We start from the raw sequence: 15,511 nt of genomic DNA on the forward strand, positions 1-15,511 counted from the left end.
TAGTCCGCATTATTCAGTCCCTCCAATTCTCTTCCATCTCTATAGCAGCAGTAAGGAACAACAGATTAAATAAACAATCGCAAAGTGTTACTGTCATGCGCTTATATTTAGGGCAAAAGATAGAAACGAGAGATGATTTCATCCGCAGCACCAAACGTGAAACACTGGACAACATTTTCTAGTCTATTTGTACAGCTCCTATAGGTGCCCGAAAAATGTCTAAATATCGGGTATGCGAAATATAAGTGACTCCTTCAAGATACCTTGAGATATATACACTGACGCATATCTAAAAAGCCGGAACATTCGCAACTGAGACACTAATGAACTGTAACTGCGCTAATTAATATCTTTATTTGGGTAATATGACGCTCAAATGTAATGAGAAACAAAGAACACATATTAAACGTGCCCGATATTCGCTTTTAAGACTTTGAAAACTATAAGGCTACTGGCTGCTTTTGACACGGTAAGTTTCGCAGTTTATTTAGGATTCCAAATCAAAGCGTAGTCCATTCGGAGCAAAAAAAAATCCCGCCCGCCGATAGAAACAAGACCATGTCGGTTCGAACGTCAAAAGCCAGCACTCCAAGAATAGACACTAGACAGGTGGTCAGAGTTGCGTAGAAAATCTTCTTTTTTTTTGTATTTCTATCCTAAGGCTATTCCTATTCTATCCTAAGTTTATACTCAGATGCCGTGAGTGGTTATATTCGTGAGAATATGGCATTCGACCACGTCCACTCTAGCCCAAGTGGACAAAGGTATATGAAACTTCACGCTTCGGAAGCGCGTCGGGAAGTAATATAGAACTTGTCGCTCTTTTTCTCTTTTCTCCTCTTTTTGTGTGATACGATTGGCCGTCGGAACCTTACTAAGTGGGTTTACAGCACAGACACATAAACTTTCACAGTTCAAGCAATTACACCTCTTCGAACTTTATACAGTGCTGCACAGCTAAAACATAAATTTCCAAAATTCAAAATGACAGTCGTAAGACCTTCATTTAAGGTACCACACGTCGTGTGGTACCTTAAAGAATTAAAAAATGCAAAAGGGGCAAACATACAATAACATACATATTGTAAACCTTGCGTCCCGGAGTAGCAAATTGGAATATTAACCACTTCCTTCCCAACGCTCCAAAAAGAAAAAAAATGCATTTATTTACTTATTAATTACGTTTCTCTACGGTTGACTAAGTGAGGATAACTTTTTATGCAATCAGAAAATTTTGTGTACGCTCGCTTTCTTGCCTTTATTATCGCCAGTATGATGTTCCTGCGTGCGCATTCAAAATGCGGAACAGAAAAAGCATAACAATAAAGGTTTATGAATGCCCCCTTTGCTTATTAGTGTACACTACACAAAAATGACTGCAAAACACAAATTATCGTGCATGAGATGCATACTCTGTAGCGGAAGTTACGCAATGACTGATAAAACATTAGCGATGGTTCCTACGTGTTGCGAGAGCTTTGAATATTTTGCTGCGTGTAAATTTCACTACAAACACCTATAGGCGTACAAGAACAACGAGGACTAACCTGGCGCATATGCTGGTGTAGTGCAGGTACGCAGCCAGTACGACGCCGACCCGGCCCTTGTCACCCTGCATGGAGGTTAGCGTGACCGCAGTGTTATATAGCTCGCGCTCGGATTTCACTTGGTTCAGAAGCTCGAGGCCTGGTTCTAGCAATCCGCAACTCGTGATCAAGAAGTCGACCAGTACGTATGGATGCATAATTAATTAGCGTAGAGGAGACGGCGCGTCGAAAGACGTACGTAACCACGCATTCCCACTAAATATATTATTTAAGAAAAACATTTATACGCGGATACAAAATATTATAGGCGTGAACGAAATCGCCCGTGTGGCGGTGTTTCAGATGTATGACAGTACTTCAAGATATGCAGTACGGGATATGTTGCAATTAATGCGACACACTGACCTCGACTCGGAGTTTTAAAAATTTGGAGCACAGTAGCTCGTGCCGAGCTCTGTGGTTCTCTCTATAAACGTGTTAGAACAATTAACGCGATTTCACACTGTACAGCAAACGTGTGTACTTGGCCACCTTTACCATTCCCGCCTATTTTACGCCGTCACATAACGCAGCCTCTTATATACGGCCTCAGCTGAATGGTACAGTACTCGCCTTAGAGTGAAGGATCGCGACGTTCTGCGAATCGGCGTGGAACCACGAGTCCAGGCTCTTGCAGATGCTGCACAGCCTCTCGAGCGGCGGCGAGAGATGGGCCGGCCACCCGAACTCCACAATCTGCGCAACGAAGCAGGTCAGCCATTTGCTGCAGGCGTGAAGATCGGGGACTGCCGGAAAAATAGACTCTCTGCTAAAGCAAGCAACGACAAGCGATACTGAAATTATGTCGGCGCGTTTCTTAGTTAGCCCCATAGTCCTAACCAAATGTGATAACATTTGCAAATTTTGCACGTAGGACGCGTGATTGTAACATAAAGAAAGAAAATTGAACCTGATTAGCGTTGGGCAACAAGAGAAATGTTATAAAAGGGGAGGAAAGGACTGAGACAGAGTGTATTTCGAAACGTCAATTCCTTTTCAAGGGCTCTATACACAAAGTCTGACTCCCTTCTCTGCCACGAGAGTTATGCGCATAAAATAGCAGATTATAAAGATCTACTTCCATGGAAGAATTGAGGCAGCTGACAAAGGACCAGGTTGATATCCCGGTAAACGTCTAATGTCGTTTCTGAATTTCCATAGAAGAATAAGCGCCTGTCCTTACCTGGCTGTTGAGCCTGGCGAGGTCGTGTCGTTTTTCGGAGAGATTAAACACCTAGAAAAGAATAATGAGAAATGCAAATGAGCCTTTGAAGCAAATAATCAATGCGACGATGTATCTTTTACAAAGATAAAAGCCAGTACCAAGCTCACGAGTGATAAATTGCTTGATTGTTTGGTAGTTTAATGACTTCTCTTTCAATAGTGAGGAGGCAGCGACCAAAGGCATCGATAGATAGATGATGTACCTGCTCCCTATTAAAGTAAGATAGTCTCTGCGAAACCAACAGTAACCATTCCAGCAGTGTGTTGCGACATAACTATAGCAGACATTATCACTTCTCCGATAGCCGCAATGACTGACAAGCGTCAACCCCTCAGAAGCACATACTTATAGCTTGCGCAAACCATGTCACAAATCGGAGACGCTTGACTAGAAGAGATGCTTGCTTACCGTGTACTTGTCCCCATGCTTTGTCCTTAGCATTCGGGTCACTTCCTTCAGGTTACTCCGATAGGTGGTGTCTAATCCACCCTCAGGAAACGTGACAACTGGAAAACGCAAGCAAAATGATGTCGCGTAGGAGACGCCCGCTGCGCGCTGACGCGCGTCCTGCAAGACCTTTACCAAAGTTTACCCAATCAAATCCAATGATGTCGCAGCTGCGAATTCACGACGATGTAGCACACTGAGCACCATACATACCAGGGGCCCTACAACATAAAACTATTCTAGTCTGTTTTTATTCCAATTTCCTGATGTCAAATTTATGTAACCACCGACGCAAGCATCGGGCGGTAACCCGCAGCGTTGTTTGAAAAGCCCAATAAAACGCTCTCCTCGCTTATGGGAGGTCTTTTCTTTATTTTTGCTTTCAAAACAAATAGCATTGCTTACATTGAGCAGTTTTCTTTAATAATCTAACTGGCTAACAAGAGGCGAGGAGCACGCTCAAGTGGAGAGGGTTTCGATGGGGTCTAAAGCCAGCACAGTGAAAGTAGATAACCGGATGAGGAGGGTGATGCCGGCGTCTGCGATTGGTCCGCTTCCCTTTACTTAGCTTGCGGTGGCTGGTCGAAAACCGGACTTCGTGCAACGGGAGATCAAAAATGCCGCAAAGAGAGCTCCTCAACAAATAGTTGGCAGAGCGATGGAGTATACGTGCCGTATACATCTTTCAACAACATTATATTGCCGCGCAAGAATGTTTATTTTACGCAAGTAAGTCCATATGCTACTCGACATCTCAGAGTAGCCAGTGCCAGAGCCATCAGCGGGCATCCATCTTTTAATTCTTTCTGAACGGAGCAGTCTCCGGCGATTCAGATAAAAGACAATCGCTTTTGTTCGGCATATCAATTCGTCTTTCACGCGTAAACGTCGCTTTGACGCGGCGAGTTTTCGCGGTTTCGTGACGTCGCGTGACAGACAGGAGAAGTGGGCGCAGCCGAAAACGTTTGACCAGTAGCAGAGGGTTAACCACGAAAAAGGCGTCGAATCAGAAATAATTATTTTTCTTTCGTTCGGTCTAATCATGCATAACCAGCGTGAAAATATCATATCAGAAGGGGCGTTTTCGAATTTTCGTGATGTTGCGTGACAGACAGACGAACTGGAGGTGGCCCAAGAACTGTTTTGACCAATCGCGGAGGACTGGTTGCAGAATTAGAATAGAAAAGTTTGGAATAGCTTTACGTTATAGCGCCCCAGATCTCCAAAGTGATAGTTTTATGTCTGTGTTCCACGATATTGTCAACAGATTGTGAATTGAAGCTGCAGTTGGGATAAGCGTTTTTCAATTATTGGTCTTGTGCAAATTCAGTCACAAGCGAACTCCTCAAAAACCTCTCTGGCTTCTCCTATACGGTTAGAAAGAGACACACACAAAAAATACATAAGCTGTTTTCGAAAAACACACATCTGTACTTGCAAATAGATCACTCTTACCATTAGCAAAAAATTATGAGGGGTTGGGGAGTTGCTTAGCCTGAAAGAACACAAAACAAAAGCCGGCGGCGACATTACTTTAAAATTCTCGCACCGCCGTTTCTTGACGTCAGTGATCTTTAGAGAGTTTTCTTGAGTTTTGGTAATTTGTTGGCATGCATTTGTTAGTAAGCAAAGAATAAACCTAACAATTTTTATTTACTGTTCTTGCCATTAAAAAGATCTATACAGCGGAGATCGAATGCAATAAAATAGGCACACTGATTTAGTAGCAGCCGCTAATCCGACATGAAAATCGACGAGGGAAATGTGACCATTATATTTTTTCGATGATAAGATATTCCTTTCTTTTGCTCCAACAAATCTAAATACGGTTTTCGAGGAATGAGGGGCCAGTCCAAAGTGATTGAGCCTTTCCCATTAGTGCCACTTAAGCAGTGCACATGAATGAATAACCTGTGTTCGCTCTACTGAAATATTTGTGCTCCGTCTATAAGAGACCCTAAGAATGCATGAAATCCAAAGACCTACCGATAATCTTCTCCGTTACGTAAGTCACATCCATGGCGAAACTAAGTTGTCGTTCGAGGCTTCTGCATGAATCAAAATGACAAGATTTCAGGTCTCAGGGCTCCATTTAGATCGCAAAGAGAAGTCGAAGTACGCAATAATTACCTTGGGCTTCTCGTTCGTTCAAGTGATCGGGATCCAGGACTCTTCTAATGAAAACAAAGATAACAGAAAGATTTAAACGGTCAGATGGGCAAAAACGATACAGCTTCACTGCAGAGCAAGGCGATGCCATCAACGGAATGCTAAGGCTGACAATAAGGATGACAACGGCGGGCGTCAGTGCCCCCTTAGAATTCGTTTAACGGCGCCGACTACCGGCTGCATACAAACCAATACAAGCGGCGTCTTTTGAACCCTGGGAACATTCCAAGAGAACGAACGTTACGAAAATCCGAGAACTCCATCCATAGTTGAACACCACATAGGCTCGAAGGCCGTCAAAGCAGACAACAACACTGGAAGACATCCCAGCTTTTCGTCAGCATTCTCCTAACCTCCGTGTTAGGGAAATATAACAAGTCGAGTATTTCTATCAGGCGTAACATATGAAAACACGAAGACAGAATAAAGAGTCATGCAGCTATCGCACTGCTGTGCTTTCATACAACTGTGAGGTATAAAGCGCCGGCCAAGCGTATCGCAAAAAAAAACTAGGTAATTACCGCTCCATGAAATAATTGACATAAACAACTCCTAAAATTAAATTCAAGAGCAGTTACATACGTAACATGGCCACAAACGTCCAGAATATTGAATGACAAGGAAATAATAGCTAAACACTTATAATACGTTTTAATATTAGGTTTCATACTAACTCGCTTTTAAGATATCGTGGCTACACCATCTGCTCCTCGTCATCCTTAGTTTCCTGCAAATAATACTTTCATAAGGCCACATAAAAATGCAATCCGCTGTTCTTTTTATATTACTTTTCGTAACAGGGGCTTTGCTGTGACAATGTCACACTTAGAGCGACCCAGCTACCAGCTTTGTGTGTGTGTGTGTGTGTGTGTGTATATATATATATATATATATATATATATATATATATATATATATATATATATATATATATATATATATATATATATACGTGTGTGTGTGTGTGTGTGTGTGTGTGTGTGTGTGTGTGTGTGTGTGTGTGTGTGTTAGTAACGCACGAAAAGCTAGAAGAGGAACAGAAGGACACGATTTCCGTTATGATTTACGATATGATTGTGGCTTACGAAGAGCTTGTATTTTAGTGTTGTGACGCCTTAAGCGGCGTGGTATCGGTAGCTGCGTCGCGGAGAAGGTCGAACAAGAATTGGTGGGCAAGGATTGTTATTTTTCAGTTAATTAGAACACCTTCCTTATATCCCTCTCTCACCTCTTCTGCCCATTTCCCATAGTTCCCTCAATGCATAGCAACCAACGAAAAACGTTTGGTTAAGCTCCTTGTCCTTATCTTATCTATCTCCCCATATCGTCTCCAAGCTAATAAAAAAGCTGCAGTTCGCCGTTCTCGAGTGACGCAACGGAGTTATCTACTCCAAATTTCAGTTCCATTATCTCTCCCTCCCTCATCGCTAGCTGCTGTTGATGTCAACGTTAAATTCCTTTTCGACGTTTCTTTTGATCCGCCCTTAAACATCTCCTTCTAAAACCACACCCTTAACGTATTAGCGTATAACTGAATTCACAACGGGAAAGCTGTCCGCATTTCAAGGACGCGGTTTCGCTCGCACAGTACGCGCGGAAAGCTTCACGCGCTAGGCTCAGCCACCCGTTCGTAAACGCCGACACGAAGCGCTCGCGCCAAGCGCAGTCCGCGACCACCACTCACCGATCTCCTGGAATGTCGGAGTTCTCTGCTTTCACTGCGACTCTGAAACGACAAAGTTCATACGCCACGTCAAGTTCGGCATTCGCCTCGGCCACGTGATAGCGGCACAATATTGCAAAACCAATGAACCTGCTTAAATGCCTCGCCTTCTCCGGAATATCATAAGAAGCCAACAAACAAAGACACCACGGACAGCATAGAGGAAATTACGTGTACTTATTATTGAATAAAAGAAATGATAAAAGCGATAAATAAATGGAAATGATAGTGGATGAAAACACAACTTGCCGCAGGTGGGGAACGATCCCACGTCTTCGAATTACGCGTGCGATGCTCTTACCAATTGAGCTACCGCATCGTGCCCCAACGGCGGCAAGGTATTTTTTCATCCACTTTCATTTCCATTAATTAACTAATGATTAATTAACTATGATAGAACTAAGAAAAATCGGGCCATTGGTTTCCTTTCTTCTCGTTCCTTCTCTGGAAGAGAGACGTATGAGACGGATATAAGGGTTCGGGAGGGATTGACACCAGCTTCTTTCATCTTGTACGGAACAGTTGCATGAATAGTGAGAGAAAGAGATAAAAGCTCCTCCATTAGTCCTCTATGGAAAAAACAATGTCTCGAGGACCTACCTGTACAGCAATGTTTAGTTTACCATGTTACATGTTGTTCAAGCAAGCGTCATGTGAAAAACATGACAGAATACAAGTCATCTTTTTATTGAAATGAAAATAAAACAAAGTTGACGTAGTCACCTTAGAATGATGAAGCCTACTCCTATTCGCATAACGGAAACAACAATATAAAATATATATGCAAGAAAATGAAAAGAAACCACGTCATAGGGTCAGCAATTCACAGAACACAGTCCCTCTCGTAACGACACACACTTTATCTCTTTACTATAACCGATAGCAAGATGGAAACAGCTGGACCGAAGTAATACGTTTATTTATTGAATGAGCTACTCCTCACCGACAAAGAAAACACAGCAGAACCCAGCAAGCAGTCCGTTTAAACGAGTGACGCTTTAAGCTCAGGCGAGAAACTGAAATGTCGATGAGATTGTTATAATATGCATTTTATGTGTGCGTGAACTGAGAGCACAGTTATATATTTCTGATTAATGAAGCGAATCAATAAATCAATTAATGCTGTTCATCGTTAATGCCAAAATGTGAGCATAAGGCACGGTGAACCGATAGCGACCGTTTACGTAGCCAAACATACCATTTAGCCAATTTTAATAACAACGATTGTGTGATTGCCTTAGGTTGAGGAGAAAATTTAAAAAAAAAACTGCGAAAAAGTACCGCTTAACAGGCATCAGCGCACAATGAGGCATCATCATGTCAGGTCACCAAAGCACAGGGCGCAAAGTTTACGTTAGTTTACGTTCGTTTCACAGGTTGATAGTGCCATCTGAGCGACCGGAGAGAGCAATTTTATTTTCTACGCTTTATCGGCTCGGGTTTCTTTAACGCTGAACCAGCACGCAGGTATCTTGAAGGTGCGACTTAAAGGAGAAGAAAATAGGGGCAAGGGCTGACACTCAGCTGTGAAGCCGATACTACAGGCATTTATCTGTCATTTACATGGCGTCAAGAACTGCGGGGAGGCGTTCCGATGCCGCGATTTGCTTACAATGTACGCGTGCTCAGAATTCGCCGAGCTTGGGCTCCCAAGTACCACAGGTTGTTCCGCACTCGTTGGCATGTGCGTGCTGTACACGACCGCATTGCGAACGCAAGGCACGCGCGAAGCCTGCGTCAAGCTTGTGTGCCCGATGGCCAAGAGAACGCCTCGCCGTAGCTGGAGACTTCACCAGCCGCCGCGTGATGGGCACAACGACCTCCCTGACTGTGTATCTTCGTCTGTCCTCTTACGAAAGCTAATTCCTCGCAATCGGAGGGTTTTATGGCGCGGACATGGCGGCTATAGGTGCGCGTACAGCAAGGCATCAGGGTTTCTGTTTTCTTTTTCTTTTTACGGTTTTTCTCCAAACACCAAAAATATATCCGTCAAGGCCCCTGCACCAGCAAATCTCCTTATTTTTCTATCGATTTTTACTTTGTTCTGACTCAAGTTGCTAAATACCACTCGAGCTTAAGGGCGCTGTCACCGCACTTAAGTCGACCAGACATCTCACTTAGGCGGCACTTTATCGGTGCAATCGAGGATCAACAAACTTGCTCGCCCGCCCATGTTGCATGCAGGTCGGGTTCTTCCCAATTCGTCTAATCAACGGTCGCGGATTGAGTTCCGTTGACTTTTATTTCTGTAACCACACAACCTTTACATCACGGGGCTATTACCCGTACGCGCGTTGCCTCGGTAAAGCGCGACGTCGTGGTGGTTGACACCACGAGTCAAATGACGAAATAAAGAAAAATACCAAGAGCATGATTACAAAGACGGCGCCGAATAAAACAACACACGAAGAAGGGAGACACGAGACAAGCACGTAGGCGCTGCTTTCGCCTACGTGCTTGTCTCGTGTCTCCCTTCTTCGTGTGTTGTTTTATTCGGCGCCGTCTTTGTAATCATGCTTAACCAACTAGCCCACCAGCACATACCAAGAGCACGCAGAGGTTGTGTGCGACGGCAAGCTTATGTTGGGCAACTTCGCATAGTTTGCGTGCACTTTCACCAACTACAGTATGGTATTCCTGCGGCATTGCAGCGTAGTTTCGAGATTATTTTTCCTTTCAACGTAAATGGCAACGCACCCGCTGTTGCTGTATATGGCTCTGAATCAGGATAAATATGGCGCTATACAAAACAAAAAAAAACTGTTTGAAGTAAAACGTGCGGCTGGAAAATGGTCAAGTCTCTTAAAACACGGCAATCGCTGCTTATAAACCAGCACAGCTAGTTAACAAGGCGGGGACAACGTTGGAAGAGACACGAATGCAAGCGCAGCCGATGCTCATTTTGTGGTCAGCAAGTGAAAAAGTCGTGCCAGGAGCTGTGCATGCATACGCTCATTTCTGGTACGAACGAAAGCTCACGGACCGATAGTGGTGTCATTCGTGATGCGCATACTTGCAGTTCAAGCAGATTGAATAAATCGTACGGTGCAAAAGTATTAAACAGCAACAGCTTAGCAGAAGCAGCTCTGCACAAAAATGATATAAGCGTAGTGCCTACAGGACTCACGCGAAATGTTACGTAATAATAATAAAAATTATTATTATTATTATTATTATTATTATTATTATTATTATTATTATTATTATTATTATTATTATTATTATTATTATTATTATTATTGTAAACCCGTCTAGATTATTTTCATGAGTTCACCTTTAGCGACATTCGTTTGGAACCCTCATGCTTTTCTACGCTATAGAGAGGGGAATGCAATATTCACAACTAATGCAAGAAAAGGCAAATTAAGTGTAAGTAACCGGATAAAAAGAAACCGTCTACATACTATGTCAAGTTGGCGAGTGATTTCGGAAGGATGCGCACAAACTTTATTATCACGATAAACCCGGATGGGACACGGTAGCGGCTTCGGAGATATAATTACAGGGACAGGCTCGGCAAGAGAGCTGCCGCCTTTGTGCGACAACCGCGCCAGCAGCCCGGTGTGGCGGCGAGCGGCCGTTGTTCCCACAGGCTGGAGTCTAATGTGACCGGGAACATGGGAGGGGGCACCCGCGTTTCCTGTGGCGGCGGGGGCCTGTTTTTATGCAAGCCATGCAGAGCGGCGTTCCTGCGAGTATGAGCGATCTGCTCATCCCCCCTTCCCGCACCCCCCCCCCCCCGCATCCCGCCGCATCATCCTCTCGTCCATCCTAATTGAGCGCGTTCCGTCGACCCCGTTTGGCCGCCACTCTGCGATGCTCGGATCCCTGACCCTGTCAACCAGCGAGACGCGAGCGGGACAGCCAGACCCGAGGTCCTCCTCGCGCGCATATGATGCGTCGTTATACACGCCACCGTTCTCGCTGAAGCGGGGATGTGTGGCTTAAACGAGCTTTGTTAGATGTAACACAGGGCACACGCGGACGCCGCTCGAAATGTTCAATCGGGTGGCGCTTGACAAATGCTATAGTGGCGCCGGATATCGGCAACTCTCCTTGTCCATTGTTACCTCTCCTCTCGTGCGTCTCAATCATTGCGCACCCTTGAACTTGAAAAGAAGGGGCTCTTCTCTCGAGGAACAGCGCCGGTTTGTGCCTTTCTCTAGCACGAAGGTGCTAGCTCGAGCTAGTTTCGAGGTCCGGCTACACGACGGCTCTTACAAATTGTCTCGGCGGCTTCGCGTGGAAAGAAGAAAAAATGTCCTTCAGCCGATGACCGTGCCCAGCATGTTTCCTGGTGTGTGACGCTGTCGTAGATTTTGCCCGCGAAATAACAAATCGTAGCAAATACGGAATGATGCGATCACTCCATATTATAAAAACCGGAAAGATTGAGCAGTGTGACTCGCGGAACGATAAACTGACCTGAAAAATACGCCGTAGCCTGCGAGACGCACCTTTTGCGCGATTGAAGTGATACACTAGCTACACGAATGATGAATCGACACTACAATGCCAGACGGACGGAAATAAATTTTGATGCAACGTCAACTGCATTGGTCAAGTAAGCAGCGAAAGGCTCTTGGCATTATTATTATTATTATTATTATTATTATTATTATTATTATTATTATTATTATTATTATTATTATTATTATTACTGGCATCCGCTTCGAAACAGGCGACGACAAATAGTCACCTTGTCTGATTGAGCTGATCAGGAATCGTACTACACATGACAACCGCCGCACAATAGCGACACGATGAGAACTGTTCCTTTCTTTAGTCATACTGTTGGCCCGGAGGCCGTTACAGGGGTGGGGTACAGCACAGAAAATGAAAATAACATAATGTACATTATACACAATGCACGCAAATTATACATCAAGTACAGCCTTTTTTGTGCATACATTCATAAAACACCGGGAAAATAGTAACAGTACAAAAACAACAGCAATATAAAAAGACAATAAACACAGTCTGTATTATATCCAACATAATGTACAAAATTTTGTTTAGGACATGATTTGCTTCAGCTTGTTTTCAAATTGTGTTACGGTATCACTTTGAATAATGGTTGTTGGTAGCCTGTTCCATTGATTTATTGTTCTTGGGGAAAAAGAAGTGGTGTATGTATTAATGTGCAGTTGAGATATCCGGAAATTATGTTCATGTGTTCCTCTTGAGGTTCTGCCCTGTTGTGGCGCTAAGTAGTGAGTAATATTTATGCTAAAATGCTGTTTCCAAAGCAAGAAAAGAAACCTAAGTCTGGCTACAGGGCGTCGTTCGGCTAAGGAGGGTAATTTAAGTTACTGTAACATTTCTGTAACAGAATCAGTTTGCGAGTAACGAGACAAAATGAATCGAGCAGCTCTTCGTTGGACTTTCAATCATTTGGATCAATTCTGTTTCATAAGGGTCCCATACAATACTCAAGTATTCCAGTGTCGGTCTTACCAGGTATAGGTAGGCAGCTAGCTTATTTCGACGCAAGCTTGAGCTTCCTACGCAAAAACAACGCAATATTTACAGACATGTAAACCCGAAGAAAAAATATCATTCACACGTTCGAGCAGCTTTTGGTTATATGCCTTCGTGAACGAGACTTGGAAATTCGAAACACTCGTGCATGCCTAGCCACAGCAGGCATGCTCGGATTGAAAGGTCGAGTGCGCGGGTCCCCCTTCGGTGGTCAGACACGCTGTTCGTTTGCCGTGGAGCCTTGCCGACTGAAATCGTGACACCACGCGCGTATTCGCTTTCTTTTTCAGCTGTTAGCGTCCTTCAGCGGCAGTCATGAAGGACGCAGATCGTCGGGGTACTTTGCGCACGTCCCGCACGGCCGCTCGCACCACGCGTCGCCGTAGACCCGTGCAACATTTCCAAAGAGGGCCGCACGAGTGCGGCCTTCCGCTGCAGACAGCTTGACAAAGCTTAGGAGGCGGCAGGCACTCGACCTTTCCATGCTGACAAGAAGCAAATGAGTCCTTGTGCTATCATGCCTGTAGTTTCCATTCGAGTAAAGAATAATGCTCGTGTTAACTGAGTACATCTGGTATATGATAATATGATCTGATTTAACTAATTTCTTAAGCTAGTATGGCGAATGCAGAAGAGTAGGAGCATAAATTGCTTGCGTGCGTAATCACTGAGCAATGCTGACTCTAGACTGCCAAAATGCCACTTTAATATCAACTATTTGTCAGTCACACTGATGGTTTCGTAAACGGCAGCGAAAACTTCGAAGAATACACATCCCGCCAAATTTCCATTCATGCGGCTGTTCTTGCTGGCAGGTTAAAATACACTCATAACTATTAGAGATATCTGTTCTTTTTTTTCGCTTACTCATTTTCCTGATGAAAAACAAATTATGCAGGTCCAACGCACTTCTTCCAATCTGTGAGAAGCGAAGCACTTGCGATGTGGTCAGTCAAACGCAATAAGTTTGCCCATTTCCATTCCTGCGTCTTTGGCCCAGAGCAAACTGGCGCGCCCACCCGTGCTACGCAACGTGACACACACGCGGCGATCTTCTCAAAAGAGCTGGTCGGCACGATAGCAGTAATGTGACCTGATAATTAGAGCGTCAGGCTGCTGAGCTGGGGAACCGAGTGCGAGGGAGTCGATCGCACCGTAGAGCACAAAATTCTTTTTTGTTTTGCTATTGGGCAAGGACAAATACAGCAGCAGCACCCAGCATGCAGCAACGGTCATGAAAGTCCAGGACGGTTCGCAAAGAATGCCTTCGTTTAAAAAAAATCTGTGACCGACGTCGTTTCCACCAGATAGTCGTTTGTCTTGTACGCATGGAGGCAAACCCTAAAAACTGTGACTAGTCACATTGTCATGGCTGGTTCACAAGGACATTTGGCCTTTCATCTTACGCGTACTGTCGGACGTTAACTCTTCCATTTTTGTCCTTCGCTTACGTTTATGCTAGCCCAATAAAAAAAAAATGCAGACTCAGCACCACCGATTCACTGACTGCGCTAAGCAGTAGCTCCAGAAAAGTGCACAAAAACGGAGATATGCACAGCTCAAGTTTGCCCGACCAAGAATACAGCCAAATGACAGCGCTGCCTAAAATTACGGCATGCGACGCAGTGCCCATGACGAACGGGTCCATGTGAACCCTCAGCAGGTGGCGACCGAGCGCCTCCAGCCGCGTAACGAGGGGTTCTCGGTAACAGGCGCCGTCGCGAAATGGGTCATCACACTGAGAAAGCTCGGTCATCATCCAGTTACCTCCTGACATGCAATCAATCGTGCCGCCCGCTTCATCTATTTAGGGGCCCCCCACGCTCAGTTATACGCCTAAATATATCTTCATCCGCGTCAGTCTATCATATAGAGGCAACTCAGCAGCCAGGCCGAATGGCGCTCTTTCCCGCTAGCCATGAAAGAGAAACCGCGGGGTACAGGACATCCGAACGCGAAGACTTTCGGGCTCCAAAATATATCTAGCCGTCAAAGTTTCTAACGTCGACGGCGCGTGCAAATCATGTCTAATTAGCCCACAAAAATTAGGGACGACAGAAGATAGACATACGCTTGTACGTACGCCAGTCGTGAACATTTTGCAGAGCAAACGTCTAATTTCCTTACGACGTTTACACTCAGCCCGGAAGTATAATGCGCAGCATTTAGTTAAGTGCGCAAGCATGTAAAAGCGGTCTTGAATTTCAGGGCATAATTATGCGTCCAGCTTGAGACGACGCCTTTTCTTTCTTTCTTCATTTCTTTCTTGCTTAAATGGCAATGTAGACGTACGACAGCGGATCTACAACCTAACTATCGACAGTAAACTGGTTGATGTTGAACGAAGAAGACATACGGGAACATAGGAGTAGTTCGGCTAGCAAGAAAGACAGAAAGCAAGGAGAGGAAAGGCAGAGAGGTCAACCACACGAGTGTCCAGTTAACTACCCTACAATTTTCATCTAGCAAGTCGTGAACGTTCTCTATCACCCGCTGTGGTTGCTTAGCGTCTTTGGTGCTGCGCTGCTAAGCACGATGTCGCGGGATCAAATCCCGGCCACGGCAGCTGCATTTAGACGGGGGCGAAATGCAAGAACACCGGTGCACTTAGATTTAGGGGCACGTTAACGAACCCCAGGTGGTCAAAATTAATTTGGAGTCCCCCCATTACGGCATGCCTCATAATCAGATCGTGGTCTTGGCATATGAAACCCAATAATCTAAGATTCTTTATCAGATAACAAGGGCTGAATATCGTCTTGATGTTTCTGCTAATTAGAAATGCGTCACCAAGATGCTACGAGAAAACAAAAAATCTATATCAACGATATCATCCAACCGAGGGTATAGAGCACGAAGCTACAAAGCAAAGCTATAGGG

At 44.6% G+C, this 15,511-nt stretch overlaps 1 protein-coding gene across 11 annotated transcripts in view; it reads right to left on the reverse strand.

The window, feature by feature from the left end:
* Nucleotides 1-15,511, reverse strand: part of by (focal adhesion protein tensin) — a 392,943-nt gene that overhangs the window by 55,327 nt on the left and 322,105 nt on the right. For all 11 annotated transcript variants that reach the window (XM_075679849.1, XM_075679856.1, XM_075679851.1 and 8 more), the window contains 7 exons: nucleotides 7,112-7,153; nucleotides 5,389-5,432; nucleotides 5,245-5,306; nucleotides 3,220-3,317; nucleotides 2,770-2,820; nucleotides 2,160-2,282; nucleotides 1,548-1,612 (listed from right to left, as the gene is read on the reverse strand). In XM_075679849.1, the coding sequence (XP_075535964.1) occupies nucleotides 1,548-1,612; nucleotides 2,160-2,282; nucleotides 2,770-2,820; nucleotides 3,220-3,317; nucleotides 5,245-5,306; nucleotides 5,389-5,432; nucleotides 7,112-7,153 (485 nt within the window). The remainder of the gene's footprint in view (nucleotides 1-1,547; nucleotides 1,613-2,159; nucleotides 2,283-2,769; nucleotides 2,821-3,219; nucleotides 3,318-5,244; nucleotides 5,307-5,388; nucleotides 5,433-7,111; nucleotides 7,154-15,511) is intronic.

The sequence above is a fragment of the Dermacentor variabilis genome, chromosome 2, assembly GCF_050947875.1.
Source record: "Dermacentor variabilis isolate Ectoservices chromosome 2, ASM5094787v1, whole genome shotgun sequence".
Lineage (NCBI taxonomy): Eukaryota > Metazoa > Arthropoda > Arachnida > Ixodida > Ixodidae > Dermacentor > Dermacentor variabilis.